We start from the raw sequence: 21,877 nt of genomic DNA, 5'->3' as shown, positions 1-21,877 counted from the left end.
AAAATACGTGGTTATTTTTTATTGTAATTGGTAAAATAACTTTAGCTCTTATTTAAATGGGGGCCAAATCTTTAAGGAAATGTGAAGTTTGTAGTGGGTGTGTAAGAAGACTAACTACTGACGCATTTTTGGCCAAATTTCCAACTTGATCCGAACAGGTCGGTAAACTGATGTTTGTATGCAATATTTTCATTTTTTACTTTGAGTCGTTAACAGTTACTAATTTAATTAGTTTTAGTCGTGTACAATCCATGATTAAAACGAAAATATTTTGTGAATAAAGTATTTTTAAGTAAAAAACTAAGTAACTTATGACACGAATAGTGTACGACCAATTTTATCGATAATCTCTTTATTTCAGATGTCGATTATGGGCAAAGCTGAGGAAAAGGAAATGAGGATTTGGCGTATTTATTTACCTATTCAAAAGCTGAATGGAAACAAGTTCATTTGTGGAAATCATTCTCCATCCAGTGCCTTCAATAAAAAGGGACCAGATTAAAAAAGAATGCGCGCGAATTCAGCATATTGTAATATGCCTACTTGAATAATAAACTATGTTATTTTTATCATGTAAAATAAAATTGTTTATATATATATAATGTTCTTTTATTTTATTAATAGGTAGTACAGTAGGTAAATACAGCAGCACGTATCGCACATTTATCGATATCGATAAACAGTAGGTACTGGAAGTGTCGAGCCCTAGCGTTGTTTTTTTTGTGTTGGTAGTATTGTGTGGTTTTTCTTTTTTTAACAATTATGGCCTGGATGCGAGATCTTTAAGCCTGTATTTGGTGTGTTGGGATATGTACGTTCATAATTCGGTTCGAGGATTGTTCGAGAGTGCCGACTCTTAAAACGTAGTGATTATATGCTCTTTGGTTGGTTGATTTGCTGTGAGTAGTGTAGCTCGTTTGTTATCAAATATAATTTAATACGGTATCTTTTTCGTCATTTAATAATTACTGACACTATATACAGATTATAAAGAAAATTAACGTTGGAATTATCTCGAATAGAAGTGTTATATTATCAACCAAATATAACCTAAAAATACCCAAGCCTAGTTAAAATGGGTGAGAGATACAATATCCACAGTCAACTAGAGCATCTTCAGAGCAAATACATCGGTACCGGTCACGCCGACACCACAAAGTACGAATGGTTAACGAACCAGCACCGGGATTCGTGTTGCAGCTACATGGGCCATCCAGATTTGCTGAGTTACTTCGCTATTGTAGAAAATGAGTCTAAAGCTCGAGTGAAGTTCAACCTAATGGAGAAAATGCTACAGCCGTGCGGCCCGCCGCCGGAGAAGCCTGAAGACTAATTCTAAGTGTGCTCTAAGCTGTTTTAAATCTGTTCAGATATTCTCTTAGTTTGGAATTACTTAGTGAAAATGTGTAACAAATAGAAATAGGACTGGTACTTTTCAGTGCCGATCGTTAAGCTTAATTTATATACAATTGTCTTGAATTATTCTGTGTAAATGTAAAAATAGTAAGGGTGGTATTCTACCTGTCCGATATTTGATTAAATGTGCATTGCCTCCGACTCTCTCATTAAGGAACATTTAATCTAATATTGCACAGGTGGAATACCACCCTAAGCTCTAAATGCAGCTCGAAATGATAAAATAGTTTCCGTTTTACAGCTTTTACCTAAATTTTGGCTAGTGTTAAACATTTCCACACCTAATACCCTGGGATATAGTAATTGACATAACATTTTGCAAAATATTTAACTGTCACTACCAACTTATATGTATAAAAGAACAGTTCTGATAAAACAGCTCTTAATTAAATCTATCATAAGTATTCATAAGCAAATTTTAATAAAACACAATCTAAACTTCATCCAGCATTTAATAATGATTTCCACTCCTCCATCTTCACATTCAATGATTCCTCCCTCTTCTTAGCTTCCTCTTTTAAAACTGCCTGTTGTTTCAAACGGTTTACAACATTTACAACAAGAACCTTCTGTATATTCGGAACAATTCGATCACACTCTTTTTCTAAAATCTCCATAGCGTTTGTTGTACATTCAACATCTATTGAGCCTGTCAATCTAAAGTCCGATATTTGTTTTAACCCTGATAACATAGACATGGTCACTGTTCCGTGGTTAATGTTGTTTCCTGGGCTCATTATAGCTACATGCTCTTCAGCCTCGGTGGGATCTATGAATGTCTTGTCTCCGATCACAGCTAAGGAGCAAGCGGTGATTATATCGTACATGGGGACTGCAGCATCTCCTAACGCTAGGCCTGCTGCATTGATAGCTGCAGCTAGGCAGGCTCCATCATGTTCCAAAATGTAGACAAAGACATCAACCTGAAAGAAACCCCAGAATTTGTCCATTATAAAGATATCACAAGTTATTAGGCTGATTCACACAAAGAGCTCCTTTTAAAAGAGTCAGACAAATTAGTCTGTATCATTGACGTATCTAAGGACTGGCCTTACGCGCACTAAAAATGGTACTGACGAATTTGAGCCAATCATGCAGTCTAACGCAACTAATAGCGACACCAAACGCGCGCGTAATGCAAACTCTTCAATCAATCGCGTTGTAGCGGTGTCACACCGCTGTACTGGCCCCTGTCAAGCCTTATTAGTATTTGTAAGGCCAGTCCATAGACATCTACGTTAATGGTCTGTATAGACATTGCCCAAGAAAAATAAATGCAAACTGCAATGCCTCCTATGTGGACCTGGCTATGGAGGATTGGAAGGGGAGAAGGGAGACCTTTGCCGAGCAGTAGGACACACAGGTATACTAATAAAAAAAAATGTAAGTGTTATAGTTTTCACAGGTGACTTATACAATAGTCAAGAATATGACATGTAAAATGGGATAATGACACTGAATTTTAAATAATTGGATTTTATGGCAAGAAATTATATTTTTATGACCTAGTCATTGCAAAATTGAAAGATGCAGCTCTTAACTGCATACAAGGCTATACTCATTACCTGGTAATTAGGAAACAAATGCCTGCAGACCGCTGGCTCTAATGCCTGTCTCAGAGCTACGGACAATGCCTTCTCTTCAGTGTCTGGCGCGTGCGGTCGGCGTTCGCGGGGACACGAAAATGGAGCAAACTTGACTTCACAGTACAATTGTCCCAGTTGGCTGTTAAACACACAAGGTAATTTAAAGCCAAAGGAATACACATCTAACTTGGTGATAAACAATATTGAAATTAAGCATAAGACTCAAACTAAAACGATTTAAAAAGTAAAAAAAAAAACTAAAATACCATCTGTGGGTTATTATGTGAGTTTTGTAGGACTCTCCATAGCACATGTATATTAATAATAAATAGGAAAACTATGTGCGTGAAGGACAATATACCTGAACTCGTTCTGGTGGGGTATTTCTCTTGGATCAAAAACAGAACATACAACTTTCGTTTTCTTCAATTCTACATATGCCGACCCCTTTGCCTGTGATACCATGTCTGTCCTCGCAACTGAAATACAACTTCGCAATTAGCTTAACACTTTTTCATTCAATATTTAATCATTCACAACAGTAAACACGTACAAAACATACACATGCTTCGGGCTTCGGATAGAGCGCGCCCATCTTTCCGTAACCCCTTTTCGTTTATTAAATCCTTGTGCAGCTGTTCATAGGTTTTGAAATAGTCTTTTGTGAAACGTTTGTAGGATACACTGTCTTCTGGGCCGTTAAATCTACGATAGTCGAGAGGCATTTTGATTTATTTTAGGGGTTATAATACAAGTTGTTGATTGACTTGTGATGTGACCGTCACCGATGTCCGTCCGTCACTTTGAAGCGTTTTGTTATTGCTACTAGCGCAACCTAAACGCTTAGTTTACTTCACTATTTTATTGCCCGGCAGGATAAACCCTATAAACAGTATTCAAATATCAATTAATATGTTTGATTATATTCATTTCAGTAGGTACTACTATTAAATTCTGGAATATAACTAAATTAGACTGATTTAGAAAATTCCACGTTTATGTGGACTTGCCTTGAAATGGACCTTGCCAAGTGCCACTGCCAACATCACATCAACATCAAAACGGATCTATCTGTCATGTCAATTTAGGAATCGCGATGTGTTCCTGAAAATGTGTGTTTTCATGTGATATCCAGTTATTACTTTTATATTAATTATCAAGTAATGTGACAATAGAATTATCGTTTTAGATTTATAGTGTTATTGATCTAACTAGGGGTCTGAAGAGTAGATTATACTGAAGATAAGGTAAGCAGACAATCGCCACATTCACTAAATACCGGTGACGTTTCATCGATTTAACTGAAAAAACAGCTACTTTCCTACTGGAAGCAATGTATTAAACTGCTGCTATGATAACTCCCATTATCCTAGAACTTATAACTTCAGTATTTGTTCATTTTAGTCATCTCCTTTTCTAAGATTCGTAACAATATCATAACTTGTAACACTCCATTATCGTTAACTATCGCTTTTCTCTAGCCATTAGCCTTGTCTTTTGATCAGTGCTTTTTATAATCTCCATCCATGTAGTTACCAAAACTATTAAGTTATGAATAAAATAAATAATACATTCATAGGTCCCTCTACATAGATAAGTAATAACATAAGTTATATCATAATAAATGTTTTATGTATGTCAATCGTTATCAAACAATGTATTGTACACTGGTATGCGGCATACTGAATGTTAATTTACGATATGTAAGTCATTTTTAGTACCCTTTGTCAAACCTGACTTGTACAGTCGCCATCAGATATATCGGAGCGGCCAAGGTGCTCACAAAGATCTGAACACGCCTCTATTGTCAGGGCGTCAGAGTGCGTGTTCGGATATTGTGAACACCTTGGCCGCTCCGATATATCTGATGGCGACTGTAACATTATCATAATTTAATAATAAATTGAGGAAACTTCTCTATAAACTAACTGCTGCTCATTTAGTTTTAAACTGTGAAATGGAATAGGTACAACTTTCAAGGTACTAGTAGATTTTATATAATTATTTCATTAATTTTTTTTTTTTTGTTGAACTATGCGTTAGTTGTAAGTCCTGGTAGCTCTGTTAGTATTGATCGGCTGGTATCATAGATGTGTCTCATCCGATGACATAGATCAGCTGTTGGACACAGGTGAACCTCTCGCTTGTGGGCCGTGAGCCTCAGTGACTATTTTGTATGTAATATAGACAAACAACAATGTCTGATAGGCATAAATATTAACAAAGTGAGACCCGTGTCAGCTTCGTTAACTACTATGTGGCCCTTTGCTGCTAAAAGGTTGCCAACTGCTGCCATAGATTATTCGATTTACCCTTTATTTAAAAAATTGCTAGTATTATAAAAACACTTCATGTTATCAAGCATTCTATCGCGCACAATTAATAATTATTGTATGTACATACTATGTAAACTTCTAAAGACTTGGGGTTATCTTGTGATAATCTGCCTCATTTGTAAATAGAATGATAATCACATGCACATGGAAAGCAAAGTTTCAACAATCATACAGTGTCTTTTTAACACATTTAATGCCGAAAACCCGACTATCGGGTATTTTATGATATGATTTCGTTCCCAGGCTGGACGACCTGATAGTCGGGATCATGCTACTACTGCTTTATATGATGAAATTGTTGTGGCCTGCGCGGACGTCTTGTTTGGCTGGGTGGCAATGAATGTTTTAATGGGTTGGGATAGTATGGGGAAATTTGAAACTATTGAAGATAGAGAAAATCTGTCAGTCTAAAATTCATGGCTCATGGGACAGAACTGTGCAACAATAAAACATTAGTCCAATAGTTTTAGAGCAAGTTAGTGCTTTGACAAAATTACACATACTTAAGTCTTTTTAGGTTAGGTTTTCATTCAGGGTTCATTCATACATACAGGGTTCTATGCCTTACTTTTGAAGACTTACCTTAAAAAGCATATTAGATGTTGTATTTTACTTATAAATGGAAGAAGGAAATCCCTAATATCACTCCTTAAAAGCAATCATTTCTCACAATCAAAATACTTTAATTCCAGAGATCATTATGGTGCGAAGACGGTCATACATATTGGGCGCCATGGCATTTGCGGTGACATGGGCGATAGCCGCGGGCAGCGATACACAAGGAGTGTCATCAACCGCTGCCACAGAGGTAAGCTTTTTCTGCCTGCTGGTTCAGAGAGCCTACCGTGAACCACATTCGAAGTCTTGCCTCTCTGTCGCACTTGTGAATTCGTACGTAAGTGTGACAGGGAGGCCACACGTCGAACGTGGTTCGTGGTAGGCCCTCAGACCAGTTGCTAATAGATAGGTTTACTCATTCAATTTGAATAATATTTTTAAACGGATATTTTCCTCCCTCTAAAAAAAATCTGAAAAAATCAAGCAAATTGTTTTCAATGTGATGTTGAGCCATTAATGAGATTTTTTCTCAATCTTTTGATTAAACCAAAGGTTTGATGGGTTTGCTCAAGAAACATAATTATTATGCCATAATCAGCTGAAACCTAAACTTCAGTTGGGCACTACCGTCTGGTACCGTCTGGTGGTTCCATTCCATACATCAATATCTGCACTGTGTCTAAAGCAATTTTATTAATTTAATAAACCATTTTATTGGCATTCCAATATGAATTAGATAAGATTTTATATATTCTTATACCTTTAAACGAGAAATTCTTGTATATTTATATATTTCGGGGATATCGGGAACGGCTCTAACGATTTCAATGACATTTGCTATACCTATGAGGGCTATGAGGGTTTTCGGGGGTGGAAAATCGATATAGATAGGTCTTATCCCTGGAAAAACGTGCATTTTTCAGATTTTATATGTTATCCGGGCAAAGTTCGGTCTACCCGACATTTTATATATTAAATGAGTAGAATTAGATCAGAAATATAACTCCTTGTGCTTCAGTAATTATACATAGACCACACAAACGTTGACTATGCATGCAGTTTATAGCCGTGACATTGCTTATCAAGGCATTTTAACCGTTTATGGTTTGAGTAATGGTAAGATTATCCACACGAGTCATTGCATTGTTAAAAGGCTGTATAATAGCAAATAGAATAGAGTGTATAGAGGCGGATTGTCCAAGTAAATTATGTGGCAACTGTAAATTTACTGCCATCTTTCGACAGAACATAAAACTGTTAGAACGCAGAACGAAAAAGGTTCGTTATAGAACTACTATAAAGTCGACCAGTGACTAACAGGCCGCCGGACGATATCGGCCTGTCAGTTAGAACAAAAATTTGACAGCCCCAAACAACTGACAGGCCGATATCGTCCGGTTGACTGGTAATAGTGGTAATCAGTGGGCCCCTTTACATACGACCGTATCTCAGCTCAGGGTGGTATTCCATGTCCAAAATGTTGGTCCAATGTTTGTGCATTTGACTCTCTCGCTAAACAAAACGCGAGACGCAAGATACATTGGGCAAAGAAATTGTACTAGTGGAATACCACCCTCATATAGGTATTTTTACGTGTAAGCGCATGTTAATTAATCTTATCTTTGCATGCGTCACGTTTGTATACACTTACGGGTTCTAATTAGAACACGTGAATTGGAAGATTAGCTACATAGTTACTAATTATAGGAGATAGTTCATTACACCTGCCATAGATGGCGCTTATGGTTAAATGCGCGAGTGCATCGTGGACAACGTAGCTATTGTTATATTTAACTTATATATTTAAGATTAAGATAATTTTATGGTTGAATTAATGAAATTCAAGGAGTGGTAAACAATAATAACTAGAACATTTCCCTAGTCAGAGCGCTCTTATTAAGAATGTAACATGTAGGATTGGCTGCTTATTACAGGAGGTAATTACAAACAACTTTCATAGATGGCGCTTGTTGTTAAAAGCGCTAGCGCATGGTGTTGTGAAGTTGTGAATATTATGAAGATAATTTTATTGTTGAAGCGGCAAATTAAAAGCAATAATAATGATTTATTTCTGTTATGAAACACCAAACGCAATTTACTTAATTGATGTGTATTCTTATGACTGGACCGACTTCTGTTGGTGTTTCAAAATTACGACATTATTCTTGAACACTTTTCGGACATATCTTCAGAACTACGACACTTATACGTTCACTTCCCGGTTTCCGATTGAGCTGAAATTTTGTATACATACGTAAGTCGGGTGACAATGCAATATTATGGTGTCATCGAGCTGATCTGATGATGGAGATCGGAGGTGGCCATAGGAACTATGTGATAAAACAACGAAACCTAATTGTGTTTGAGGTTTTTAGAATTGTCTCGATGAGCATTAGTTGCCTGTGGAAAAAAAGTACAGTCAGCGATAAAAGCTTGTACCAAAAATGAATTTTTTGCCAAAAACTTAGTATATATCCGCAACTTGCACATCTGTGGTTATTTATTAACTATTGGAAAAACCGGGCAAGTGCGAGTCGGACTCGCGCACGAAGGGTTCCGTACCATAATGCAAAAAAAAAAAACAAAAAAAAAGCAAAAAAAACGGTCACCCATCCAAGTACTGACCCCTCCCGACGTTGCTTAACTTTGGTCAAAAATCACGTTTGTTGTATGGGAGCCCCATTTAAATCTTTATTTTATTCTGTTTTTAGTATTTGTTGTTATAGCGGCAACAGAAATACATCATCTGTGAAAATTTCAACTGTCTAGCTATCACGGTTCGTGAGATACAGCCTGGTGACAGACGGACGGACGGACGGACAGCGAAGTCTTAGTAATAGGGTCCCGTTTTACCCTTTGGGTACGGAACCCTAAAAACTATTCAACTCGACAAGAGGTGCTGTATAAAGTAGGTACGTAGACGACGTACCTACCTATACATGTGTATAGATATAGAGCTGTATTTTCCTGGCAAAAAGTAGTTAAGTGTTAGTATTTAAATGTGTGACGAATTACTTACATACTCGTACGGACACAAAAAGGATGAGCAACACGGTTTTGTCCCGCGTTACTTGAACAAATAATATGTGCAGGATATGACATCAGCCATTACGAATACCTATGTGATAAAAACTCGAGATTGTCTATTTGCCTACTTACAACAAATAAATATATTACTTTGCTAACCCGCGAAATAATATCGTACAAGATTAGCTACGTACAATTAGTGCTAACCCGATCGATACTTACTTGCGTATTTTTGCATGCAATTGGGTACTTTCCTCCATTTAAAATAAATTATTTCACTCCGTGCACGAAATAAAACACCAGATAATTATTAGAAAAACACAGATAGCAGTAATTTTTAAACACAATTTCTATTTAATAAATCGGATAGAAATATAATAAGTAGGCGAAATGACCGTGACGTCACTATAGTCGTTTTCAAATAAATTAAAGACTCGCAAAATAAATTTCATATTGGCAAATCGTTTTGACAATTCTAAAAAGTAATCGGTCAAGAGCATGTCGGGCCATGCTCAGTGTAGGGTTTCGTAGTTACCCTTCTATCAAAATAGGCCAAACGGGGGCTATTAGTAACTATCATAAGGGAGTACCTTTGCAGCGCTTTGTACATTACGTCTTCTTACTGGAGCATTCCACGGGCTGTCCCGTACAAACGCATTTTATTTCCAGTGTTGCGACTTTTTTCTCGGCATTTAAAGCAGGCGATTATTTTTCTGTGCATATTTTTGACCATTTGTCATAGAAAAGTAAACTCTTATACCTTTAAATCTTCAGAAACTTCGCGTTTGTACGGGACAACGGTAGAGAATTTCGTGGAATGCTCCTACTAAGAAAAGAAGATTTTTTGCAATAACTCACAAACGACTAGACTGATCATGTTCGCTATAGTTTTCATTGAAAGTATTCATTAAGCTCTTATAACACAATTTTTTTCATATTTATTGGACCCGTGGTTCAAAAGTTAGAGGGGAGGGGACACATATTTTTTTTCTTTCGGAGCGCATATTTCCGAAAATATTAACGATATGAAAAAATGGTTTCAGGAAACCCGTGTTCATTTTGAGAGACCTATTCAACAATACCCCACACATGGCACTGGTCCCACCGCGAGCTAGTAAGCTATGAGCTATCGGCTATAAACACGAACAAAAGATAAGCACTCCCGTGTAAATAAAAGAGACACGGCGATATTTATAGCTCACCGCTGGGGGAGTAACTATAAATATCGCCGTGTCTCTTTTATTTACACGGGAGTGCTTATCTTTTGTTCGTGTTTATAGCCGATAGCTCATAGCTTACTAGCTCGCGGTGGGACCAGTGCCTATAGGGAAAAAGCTATAAAAATAAAATTAAAAACTTTGTATATATTTTGTACCCTAAATTTTTTTTGTACCGTTCTGTCGCAATGCATTATTTATGTATCCATGCTAAATTACAGCTTTCTAGCACTAACGATCACGAAGCAAAGCCTCACACAGACAGACCTGGCGAAACTATAACCTCTTGGGGTTCAATGTCCTAATACTAGTACAAATTTCCTCCAATGAAATTTAAATCTTAATGAAATGGAATAGAGTTTCTTTTATTTCGTTTCGTTCGATTTTAAAACAAAACAAATTCAACTCTATTTTCAAATACCGTTGATTCAAATTCGATTGCCAATTTTCCTTGTATGGTGGGCCGCTAGAGGCTAAGGGTTTCTAGATGACTACGAAACCCTAAAAAGAAGCTGATTTGACTAGTAACAAAGTACCCAATTAATGTCCTTGTCCTCACTAATAGCTGAAAATTGACAATCCTTATTCTTATTGCAATTATAGGTATAAGATCCCTTAAGCCTTAATGGCTAGATAGGAGTGTTGCTAATTAGTAGAGTTGACTGCAAAAATGTGTCTTTAAAATACTATAGGTACGACCATAGGGGTCATCCATTAATTAAGTCACACGAATTTCTAGGTTTTTTGACCCCTCCCCCCTCCCTGTCACACTTGGTCACATTTGGCAAACCCCTCCCCCCTAGTGTGACGTCACATTTTTTCTACGAAATTGCCAAATCGAATTAAGTAAGTACCTAAGTATTATTAATATTTTATCAAAATATTTTTGACGATATAAATATTAGTAATTTTATAACCCAAAACTGCTTAGGAAAGAAAATTAAACGAATAAAAACGATTATCGTTTTAAAAACTTGTTATTTAAATGTACAGCGAATAAAATAATTTAAATAAATTTTCGGTTACTGATGAAGTTAAAGTGACGTCACAAAGTTTGTGTCTCCCCCCTCCCCCATGTCACAATATGTCACATTTTCTTGACCCCCTCCCTCCCCCTAAACGTGTGATGTAATTAATGGATGACCCCATACAAACAGCAACACTCCTAACTGTACATCGGTGGACCTTATTGCAAAAGGCATAAGGTCTACCGATGTACAGTTAACAGGGGCGATGGTACATAAGATTGGGTACCAAGAATAGTAAGTACCTTATAGGTACATTTTATTGTGCTGACATAAGCCTTCATTTATTTCAAGTGGGTACTTCCCCAGCAAGGAAAACCGCAACTCAAATCTTTATGTATCTTTTAAATCAATGTTGATAGACCATAAAAAGTTACAATTTTGTTTTGCCGGTTTTGTACCTACAAACCATTATTGGTCAGTTGTAAAAACATCTCAAATAAATAAATATTATAGGACATTTTTACACAAATTGACTAAGCCCCACGGTAAGCTCAAGAATCAAGAAGGCTGAAGGCTTGTGTTGTATTATCTCAAGTATCTCGCAATATCAATCCGAGTCAGAATTTCGCTGGTAATTTGTTACCATGATTGCTTTTTGCCAATAAGTTACATATATGTAGGTATATCTCAAATCTCAACTTTATGGCTTCGAAGCGTGGTGTTCGAAAAATGTTGTTTGCCGCCTATTGCGAGCTTTGATATTTGCTCCGTCTGTCATCACGGCCTAAGACTTAGTTCAATATGACCAATTTCCTAAAGGGGTCATCCATTAATTACGTCACACGAATTTCTAGGTTTTTTGACCCCTCCCCCCCTCCTTGTCACACTTGGTCACATTTGGCAAACCCCTCCCCCCTAGTGTGACGTCACATTTTTTCTACGAAATCGCCAAATCGAATTAAGTAAGTACCTAAATATTATTAATATTTTATCAAAATATTTTTGGCGATATAAATATTAGTAATTTTATAACCCAAAACTGCTTAGGAAAGAAAATTAAACGAATAAGAACGATTATTCGTTTTAAAAACTTGTTATTTAAATGTACAGCGAATAAAATAATTTAAATAAATTTTCGGTTACTGATGAAGTTAAAGTGACGTCACAAAGTTTGTGCTCCCCCCTCCCCCATGTCACAATATGTCACATTTTGTTGACCCCCTCCCTCCCCCTAAACGTGTGATGTAATTAATGGATGACCCCAAAGGAGAGACGCTTTCCAGATAGATTTTGATACATTCACTACGATACGCTACGGAGCGTTACGATTGGCACGTTGGCTACGCGCCCTGGTATTAGTTACACTAGTTAAAATCGAGTTCTATTAAATAAAACCGCGCCTCCATCGAGTTTGTGTGCACTAGAATTGTTTCAGTAATCTGAGTAGCTAAGATTGCTTTGAGTTTTCTACAGATATATCTTTTCTTCTCAGTCATTTACTTCTTATAGAAAATTATAGTGTCTACGAAGGATATTAAAGTTTTTCGAAAGAATAATATGAAGAAATGACGATGAAATATCTCTTCTTCTCCCTGCCCTTATCCCAAGTTATGCCAGGCAGAACATGTTTTTCTCTTCCATTCCCCTCTGTCTTTCGTCACCTCAGCACTCACTCCTTTCTTTCTCATATCCTCTTTCACACAATCCATCCATTGTTTTTTGAGTCTACCATCCTTTCTCCGTCCATCAACATTCATCCCTAACATTCTTTTGCCTATATGGCATTCATCCCTTCTCATTTCATGCCCATACCGCGCTCGATGAGATATCTATTTACTGGTATTTTCTTAATGGCTCCTCTACACGTTGGCCAAACGCTCCGCCAACGCTTGGCCCATGAGTTGGCCGTGCCTTGGTCGGAACGCTACTACACGTGGCCACGTATTCGTCATTTTTAATTTAAAAAAATACAGAAAGCATGAACGTCCACCCTCGACCGCGGCCGAGCACGCACTGCCGATTGGGCCACGTGTAGATGCGTACCGCTATCGCTTGGCCAATCCCTTTGATGTGCGGCCGAAAAACCGACACCGCGGCTAACTCATAGTCATCCCGCGCGCCAAAAGCTAACCGACACCAATTAAATACCCCCTCTACACGTTGTCCCAACATTTTGGACCAATAGGTTGAGCCAACGTGTAGAGGAGCCATAAAACACGGGTATTTACAACGTTGGAGCTAGCAGCCAAAGAATACAAAAGTTTCAACGACATCTCTCTTGTTTATGCAAATTAAATCTTATGATTTGTCCCGCTAAATCCATATTCCTTGTAAATGTGTTCTTTTTAGGGTTCCGTACCCAAAGGGTAAAACGGGACCCTATTACTAAGACTCTGCTGTCCGTCCGTCCGTCCGTCTGTCACCAGGCTGTATCTCACGAACCGTGATAGCTAGACAGTTGAAATTTTCACAGATGATGTATTTCTGTTGCCGCTATAACAACAAATACTAAAAACAGAATAAAATAAAGATTTAAGTGGGACTCCCATACAACAAACGTGATTTTTGACCGAAGTTAAGCAACGTCGGGCGGGGTCAGTACTTGGATGGGTGACCTTTTTTTTTGCTTTTTCTTTGTTTTTTTTTTGCATTATGGTACGGAACCCTCCGTGCGCGAGTCCGACTCGCACTTGCCCGGTTTTTTTTCTTCTGATTTTGTCATAGTCATGATGTCATCATTGCCATTCATCACGGTGATAAGGCACGTGAACATCATCATGTGTCATTATGCACTATTTGTGTATAACAATCTGAGAAACTTACTGGGTAACGATTTGAGGGCATGCGACTGCTTAGTTTTTTGACCGTACAAGCGTAGGTACAGTCACCTGCAATAATATGTTACTACACAACGAAGGCCGCTAAAATATGTGACACGCTCTTATGGCTCTACAAATAAAATCGTATCAGATATTTTTGCGGCCTTCGTTGTGTAACATATTATTGTAGGTGACTATACCTATAACCAGCCAGATTCGTATGAAATGGAAAACGTATTTAACGTAGACCACTTACGACACTGCTATTTAAAAAAAATCACAAATATGAATCGATAAAAAAAATGTAATCATCAAATCTGCTCACAAATTTTCACAAAAATCTGCTTAGATTAGCACTTCCGGACTTACGACAACATTTTTGCTCAAGCTGAAACGGAGACCTTCGCTTATACTCGGTCAATAATAGTCCGGGAGCCGGCTGCATGAAACAAACCTCATCAAAAAATAGAATATACCTACCCTGTAGAGGTACCTGACATTTAGTAGATTCCAACGCACTTGGTCGGCCTAGGCTTAACCTGGCAGATTTTGTACAAATGGCAAAAACGTTGGACAAAAATTCATCAAAAAAAACCTCATCGAAAAATAGAATGAAACTTGTATGGTAGGATACCTGACCTTGAGGACAGTAAAAAAAAAGTGGTCGGCCTCACCTTAGCCTGGCAGTTTTTGCAGTCCGACCAGATTTATTGGGTCACGTGAGAGCTACAATTTACCTCATCGAAAAATAGAATGAAACAAACGGATTATAATAGCTAAAATAAGCCTGTCGACGTATGTCTTGGTCGGCCTCACCTTAACCTGGCAGTTTTTGCAGTCCGACCAGATTTATAAAAAAATCATCAAAAATATTTTATCGAAAAATCGTATGAAACTTGTATGGTACGATAGCTGCCTTTGAGAAGGAAAAAAAAAAAGTGGTCCGCCAAATCCTGTGTTGGCAGGTTCCTGTGTCCGACCAATTTTGTGGTACCACGTAAGAGCTACAATTTACCTCATCGAAAAATAGAATGAAACAAACGGATTATAATAGCTAAAATAAGCCTGTTGACGTATGTCTTGGTCGGCCTCACCTTAACCTGGCAGTTTTTGCAGTCCGACCAGATTTATAAAAAAATCATCAAAAATTTTTTATCGAAAAATCGTATGAAACTTGTATGGTACGATAGCTGCCTTTGAGGACAGTAAAAAAAAAGTGGTCGGCCAAATTCTGTGTTGGCAGGTTCCTGTGTCCGACCAATTTTGTGGTACCACGTAAGAGCTACAATTTACCTCATCGAAAAATAGAATGAAACAAACGGATTATAATAGCTAAAATAAGCCTGTTGACGTATGTCTTGGTCGGCCTCACCTTAACCTGGCAGTTTTTGCGGTCCGACCAAATATATAAAAAAAAATTCAAATTTTTTTTATCGAAAAATCGTATGAACCTTGTATGGTACGATAGCTGCCTTTGAGAACAGTAAAAAAAAATGGTCGGCCAAATCCTGTGTTGGCAGGTTCCTGTGTCCGACCAATTTTGTGGTACCACGTGAGAGCTACAATTTACCTCATCGAAAAATAGAATGAAACAAACGGATTATAATAGCTTAAATAAGCCTGTTGACGTATGTCTTGGTCGGCCTCACCTTAACCTGGCAGTTTTTGCAGTCCGACCAAATTTATGAAAAAATCATCAAAATTTTTTTATCGAAAAATCGTATGAAACTTGTATGGTACGATAGCTGCCTTTGAGGACAGTAAAAAAAAAGTGGTCGGCCAAATCCTGTGTTGGCAGGTTCCTGTGTCCGACCAATTTTGTGGTACCACGTAAGAGCTACAATTTACCTCATCGAAAAATAGAATGAAACAAACGGATTATAATAGCTAAAATAAGCCTGTTGACGTATGTCTTGGTCGGCCTCACCTTAACCTGGCAGTTTTTGCAGTCCGACCAAATTTATAAAAAAATCATCAAATTTTTTTTATCGATAAATCGTATGGAACTTGTATGGTACGATAGCTGCCTTTGAGGACAGTAAAAAAAAAGTGATCGGCCAAATCCTGTGTTGGCAGGTTCCTGTGTCCGACCAATTTTGTGGTACCACGTGAGAGCTACAATTTACCTCATCGAAAAATAGAATGAAACAAACGGATTATAATAGCTAAAATAAGCCTGTTGACGTATGTCTTGGTCGGCCTTACCTTAACCTGGCAGTTTTTGCAGTCCGACCAAATTTATGAAAAAATCATCAAAAAATTTATATCGAAAAATCGTATGAAACTTGTATGGTACGATAGCTGCCTTTGAGGACAGTAAAAAAAAATGGTCGGCCAAATCCTGTGTTGGCAGGTTCCTGTCTCCGACCAATTTTGTGGTACCACGTGAGAGTTACAATTTACCACATCGAAAAATAGAATGAAACAAACGGATTATAATAGCTAAAATAACCCTGTTGACGTATGGCTTGTTACGGGCGGCTTTCATAAATTCAATGTGGCAGTGTGCGGCAGAATCCACTTGCATCAAATTTGATGCAACACATTGTGGCTGGACATTAAGAGATGAAATGTATAAGATCAAATGGTTTGAAGGACACATAACGCCTTTGCGAGTCGAAGAAATAACAATAAGATAATCACTTAATATATGTATGTGAGGTTATCTTGTGTATTTTTATTTATTTATATTTATTGAGAAGTTCAACAGCGTTTACATTAAATAATATACAAAAAACATGAGAACTTATAGCATAGCCAATAACAGAACTTCCTGTAATTTATACATAATAAAAAATCATCTGTGGGTAGACTTGTAACTTGTGCTGTACAAGAATCGTAAATATAACTTAATTTGTAAGTCTTTAAGGTACAAGGAAAAAAAGAAAAAAATAATAATAACTGTAAACTGGAAAAAAAATCCTAAAATAGTAGGTATAGCTCTAATTTTGCGTAAACAATAAATAAAAAATAGTAAAATAAAAATACATACAGTACCTACATAAACGAGCGAATCTATTAGTTTGTATGCATTTATTGGAATTTATGTGTAAGTGGGTGTGATAGTGCGTGACTACCAGGAAAGTTGCTTTGCAATTTGTGATTTGAAAACACGTCTGGAGGAGAAGAAAGGGTCAATGTTTTGGAACGATTTATTATAGGTACGTGCGATTCTACTCAGAATTTAATAGAATAGAATTTTGGCCATAATTGGTACGATGACAGGGAATATGGAATAGTGTGGTGTGACGAGTTCGGCGCGTGGGAGCGCGGAGCCCTAACTGTGATAGCAATCCAACGCAGTCTAGATGCCCGTTGAGAACATCGTGGAGGAACATTTTACCATTTATTTAAATTTTGGAAGGATCACGTGCAGTTTTTCCTCTTATATTACAAGTGTCCGATTGAAAACTAAGCTTTGGTGTATACCTGGATCACCTGCACGTACAAGAAGGCGTTTCATATACGCCCGCCCATCAGATAGGTACACAAAGTCATGATGCGTATGGAATACAGCATGTGTGGTCCTATTCTAGCTGTCACGTGGTATCACAAATTTGGTCGGACTGCAAAAACTGCCAGGCTACGGTGAGGCCGACCAAGCCATACGTCAACAGGTTTATTTTAGGTATTATAATCCGTTTGTTTCATTCTATTTTTCGATGAGGTAAATTGTAGCTCTCACGTGGTACCACAAAATTGGTCGGACACAGGAACCTGCCAACACAGGATTTGGCCAACCACTTTTTTATTACTGTCCTCAAAGGCAGCTATCGTACCATACAAGTTTCACACGATTTTTCGATAAAAATTTTTTGATGATTTTTTTATAAATTTGGCCGGACTGCAAAAACTGCCAGGTTAAGGTGAGGCCGACCAAGACATACGTCAACAGGCTTATTTAAGCTATTATAATCCGTTTGTTTCATTCTATTTTTCGATGAGGTAAATTGTAGCTCTCACGTGGTACCACAAAATTGGTCGGACAGAGGAACCTGCCAACACAGGATTTGGCCGACCACTTTTTTTTTACTGTCCTCAAAGGCAGCTATCGTACCATACAAGTTTCATACGATTTTTCGATAAAAAATTTTTGATGTTTTTTTTATAAATTTGGTCGGACTGCAAAAACTGCCAGGTTAAGGTGAGGCCGACCAAGACATACGTCAACAGGCTTATTTTAGCTATTATTATCCGTTTGTTTCATTCTATTTTTCGTTGAGGTAAATTGTAGCTCTCACGTGGTACCACAAAATTGGTCGGACACAGGAACCTGCCAACAAAGGATTTGGCCGGCCACTTTTTTTTTACTGTCCTCAAAGGCAGCTATCTTACCATACAAGTTTCATACGATTTTTCGATAAAATTTTTTTGATGTTTTTTTTATAAATTTGGTCGGACTGCAAAAACTGCCAGGTTAAGGTGAGGCCGACCAAGACATACGTCAACAGGCTTATTTTAGCTATTATAATCCGTTTATTTCATTCTATTTTTCGATGAGGTAAATTGTAGCTCTTACGTGGTACCACAAAATTGGTCGGACACAGGAACCTGCCAACACAGGATTTGGCCGACCACTTTTATTTTTACTGTTCTCAAAGGCAGCTATCGTACCATACAAGTTTCATACGATTTTTCGATAAAAAATTTTTGATGATTTTTTTATAAATCTGGTCGGACTGCAAAAACTGCCAGGTTAAGGTGAGGCCGACCAAGACATACGTCGACAGGCTTATTTTAGCTATTATAATCCGTTTGTTTCATTCTATTTTTCGATGAGGTAAATTGTAGCTCTCACGTGACCCAATAAATCTGGTCGGACTGCAAAAACTGCCAGGCTAAGGTGAGGCCGACCACTTTTTTTTTACTGTCCTTAAGTTCAGGTATCCTACCATACAAGTTTCATTCTATTTTTCGATGAGGTTTTTTTTGATGAATTTTTGTCCAACGTTTTTGCCATTTGTACAAAATCTGCCAGGTTAAGCCTAGGCCGACCAAGTGCGTTGGAATCTACTAAATGTCAGGTACCTCTACAGGGTAGGTATATTCTATTTTTTGATGAGGTTTGTTTCATGCAGCCGGCTCCCGGACTATAATATTTTATTACTAGTACTGTCACCTGCAATAAAAATATATAGTTACACAACGAAGCCCGCAGCTCTGCAAAAATATCCGACACGATCTCATTTGTAGAGCCTAAGAGAGTGTCACATTTTTGCGTCCTTCGAAGTACATATTATTGCAGGTGACTGTACCCATGTGTGATTGTGTGAGCAACCGCGACAACGAGAACAAAAGACGGAAGTTTAAATTTATATTTATTACTTACCTAGATACAAATTGGTGACAGACAGTCAAGTAATCGGGTTATCGGTCATCGACCTCTCTATTGTAAATAATTACCTTCGTGAACGAATTACCTCGATTCGAAAGAAAAATTGCAATTAATAACTAATCTATCGATTGAATGATTTGAATGCAATAGACATTTCCAAGGCCGTCATTAGGTACTCGAGTATTTATCTTGCGTGCAGTATTTTAGATTCATGGGTACAAACGCCGTTAGACATATCGGAGCGGCCGAGGTGTTCACAAATATCTGAACACGCCTCTATTGTCAAGACGCTAGAGTGCGTGTTCAGATATTTTTGAGCACCTTGGCCGCTCCGATAAATATGATGGCGCCTGTACCATTGTTCATACACAACTCCTTATTTTATTGCTTAGACTGGGACATGGGATTTTGGTATTAAGAGGCGTAAAGCCTCGAAATAAAGGGGCCCACTGATTAACAGTCCGCCGGACGGTATCGGCCTGTCAGTTAGAACAAAATTTTGACAGTTCCGAACAACTGACAGGCCGATACCGTCCGGCGGACTGTTAATCAGTGGGCCCCTTAAGAGGAAGATAAAATATGGCGTAAACAAATACCTAGGTGAAAATATTGTCAAATGACGATAGTTAATTCAAACTTGTCAACATTCCAATAAAAACTTGTCAGGCTTTTAGACTTCGCCAAACTTTTAAAGGAACTGAAGTAGCCTTAGATTCAGAAAGTAACTTTAAGAACTGTCACATATCCATCTGTCAATTTTTGAACTAAAGTGTTTGCCCTCTGCTAATCCATAGTAGTTTTGTTATATCTCATTTAAGGCCGTATCACCGAGGATCCGCACTTTTGATTGCTTAATCGATACCGCACAAGGTCGGCCTTGGTGAAATTTGCCCGCACGCCTAAAGATAGAATCGCGTACCATCGTCACCACGCCATCTGATATATAGGAGCTCCGAGCGACCGACGTGCTCAAAAATATTTGAACGCGCTCTAACGCCTTGACAATAGAGGCGTGTTCAGATATTTGTGGGCACCTCGGCCGCTCCGATATATTTGATGGCGACTCTCGACGACTATCCCATCGTCATTGTTCACTGACAAGATATAAACCTTATTGTTAAGGCATTAAGGTGTATAGGTGGTTAGCTTTTATTGTTAGTATTAGTACCATCGCTAGACAAAGAGAAGGGTATGTTGATAAACATTGCCCAGTGCTATTCCAAATGCTAGACTACGACGCTAGACAAACGATCATCATCAGTCGTTCCCTCAATGCTGAGGATCGTGACATCATGTCCTAATGTTGCTGACCAGTTTCTTCCATAGACTTCTGTCACCCGCCATATTTACGGCTTCCTGCAGATGTAGATGCAACGGTGTAGTAACTTGTGCGCTCCATGTAGCGGATGGTTTGCCGCGCGTCCTCTGGCTCTCAACTTTGCCCGTCATAGTCGTCATTTCTAGGCTATCAGGAGAACGTCGTGAGAGGTGGCCGAAATATGCAAGGATGCGGTTTTGACATATGGTCGACTGCCGGCGGTTTATGCGTAGCTCTTCTGGAATGGACTGGTTTGTACGCTTTGCAGTCCAAGGTATTCGCAGAAGACAAACAATATTGAACCTTAAAACCCTAAAGACTTTGCCTCCTTATGTGCGCTTGTACGGTCAGCAGCAGAAGTTGCTCAAAATAATGTAAACATAATTCTATTGTTAAGAAAATAAGAGCGTGTGCATGCAGGCCTTTCATCCTCACATGCTTGAACCGGAACGGTTTCTAAGGACTGCGGTTTCTAAGTGTACTCGTAGGATTAGGTTCCGAGAATACTTCGGTTGTGGATTGTATTCTTTAACTATAGACGATGTTTCCTTAAGTGTGTGTGCAATCACGCACTGGACTCCCTTTAGAGTTCGTCAAAGCCTTTCAAAGTTTTCATATACGCGAGAATTTGGCTTTGTGGTCAGGGCTTTAGCCACGCAAGCTGAAGACTTAGCTTCGGTCTCGGTCGCATTTTTAGTAGGTGTATTTGTTGTCAGTTTTGAATCAAAATGTCACGTTACCCTGGTTAGCCAGAGTACGTTACTCGCTGTGGCTCGTGCAAGCAATCTATGATACACGGCAAGGACATGTTTACAAACATTACGCAGGACTGTTATACAATAACACATATATAGTGACATACTGAAATTACTGAACCAGCAGGAGAACTCTGTACACCCACAGTTACTACGAATTGCGCGGTCTATTTTGCTGGTTACAGTTTTGAATGTTTTGTAAATTAAGTAGTTGTTAGTTGCGTGCATATTAATTAGGTAAATTCTTGCGTTTTACTTTCCTTATGTTTTAGTTATGGTATAACTGTAGTGGGTTAAAGTATAGTCACGTTAAGTTACTATTTATAAAAAAAAAAAAACCGTTGAATGGACTAAGAACTAAAATAAAGCCTCCTATGGGCAAAATTATCTCTTCTAAGTAGGTAGAGTTTGTAATATGCATAGCTTTTCTAGTTTATTCTTAAATTTATTAACAATAAAGGAGTGACGATCCCGAACCTAATAATAAACTGATAATTGATATCAAGATAGATAGCCAGACATACCCAGGCCATACATAGCCA

General features: G+C 38.0%; 3 protein-coding genes across 4 annotated transcripts in view; 2 read left to right on the top strand and 1 right to left on the bottom strand.

Annotated features, from left to right (window-relative positions):
• Positions 1–886: 886 nt before the first annotated feature.
• LOC134673777 (splicing factor 3B subunit 5) lies at positions 887–1,891 on the top strand. Its single transcript, XM_063531801.1, has one exon. The coding sequence runs from the start codon at positions 1,076–1,078 to the stop codon at positions 1,331–1,333; it is 258 nt and encodes an 85-aa protein (XP_063387871.1). The 5' UTR covers positions 887–1,075; the 3' UTR covers positions 1,334–1,891.
• Positions 1,851–3,790, bottom strand: LOC134673762 (exosome complex component MTR3-like). Of its 2 annotated transcripts, none has more exons than XM_063531782.1 (4): positions 3,556–3,790; positions 3,364–3,481; positions 2,982–3,141; positions 1,851–2,339 (listed from the first exon to the last, which is right to left on the bottom strand). In XM_063531782.1, the coding sequence occupies exons 1-4, from the start codon at positions 3,725–3,727 to the stop codon at positions 1,857–1,859; spliced, it is 933 nt and encodes a 310-aa protein (XP_063387852.1). In that variant the 5' UTR covers positions 3,728–3,790; the 3' UTR covers positions 1,851–1,856. The 2 variants fall into 2 exon arrangements, with proteins under 2 accessions (XP_063387852.1, XP_063387853.1); XM_063531783.1 differs by having other exon boundaries at positions 3,565–3,790.
• Positions 3,791–4,962: 1,172 nt separating this feature from the next.
• Positions 4,963–21,877, top strand: part of LOC134673765 (putative divalent cation/proton antiporter TMEM165) — a 50,513-nt gene continuing 33,598 nt past the window's right edge. The window contains exons 1-2 of the mRNA XM_063531787.1: positions 4,963–4,982; positions 6,031–6,146. Of these exons, the coding sequence (XP_063387857.1) occupies positions 6,039–6,146 (108 nt within the window). The 5' untranslated portion in view covers positions 4,963–4,982; positions 6,031–6,038. The remainder of the gene's footprint in view (positions 4,983–6,030; positions 6,147–21,877) is intronic.

Source organism: Cydia fagiglandana, chromosome 19, assembly GCF_963556715.1.
Source record: "Cydia fagiglandana chromosome 19, ilCydFagi1.1, whole genome shotgun sequence".
Classification (NCBI taxonomy): Eukaryota; Metazoa; Arthropoda; class Insecta; order Lepidoptera; family Tortricidae; genus Cydia; species Cydia fagiglandana.
The sequence above is the reverse complement of the archived record's forward strand: the minus strand, read 5'-3'. Positions and strand labels throughout refer to the sequence as shown.

Coding starts and splice junctions, on each gene's coding strand:
- LOC134673777 (XM_063531801.1), top strand. CDS start 1,076: ATGGGTGAGAGATACAATATCCACAGTCAACTAGAGCATCTTCAGAGC.
- LOC134673762 (XM_063531782.1), bottom strand. CDS start 3,727: ATGCCTCTCGACTATCGTAGATTTAACGGCCCAGAAGACAGTGTATCC. Junction 3,142..3,363: donor CCCCACCAGAACGAGTTCAG/GTATATTGTCCT, acceptor TGTGTTTAACAG/CCAACTGGGACAATTGTACT. Junction 2,340..2,981: donor ATTTGTTTCCTAATTACCAG/GTAATGAGTATA, acceptor GGTTTCTTTCAG/GTTGATGTCTTTGTCTACAT.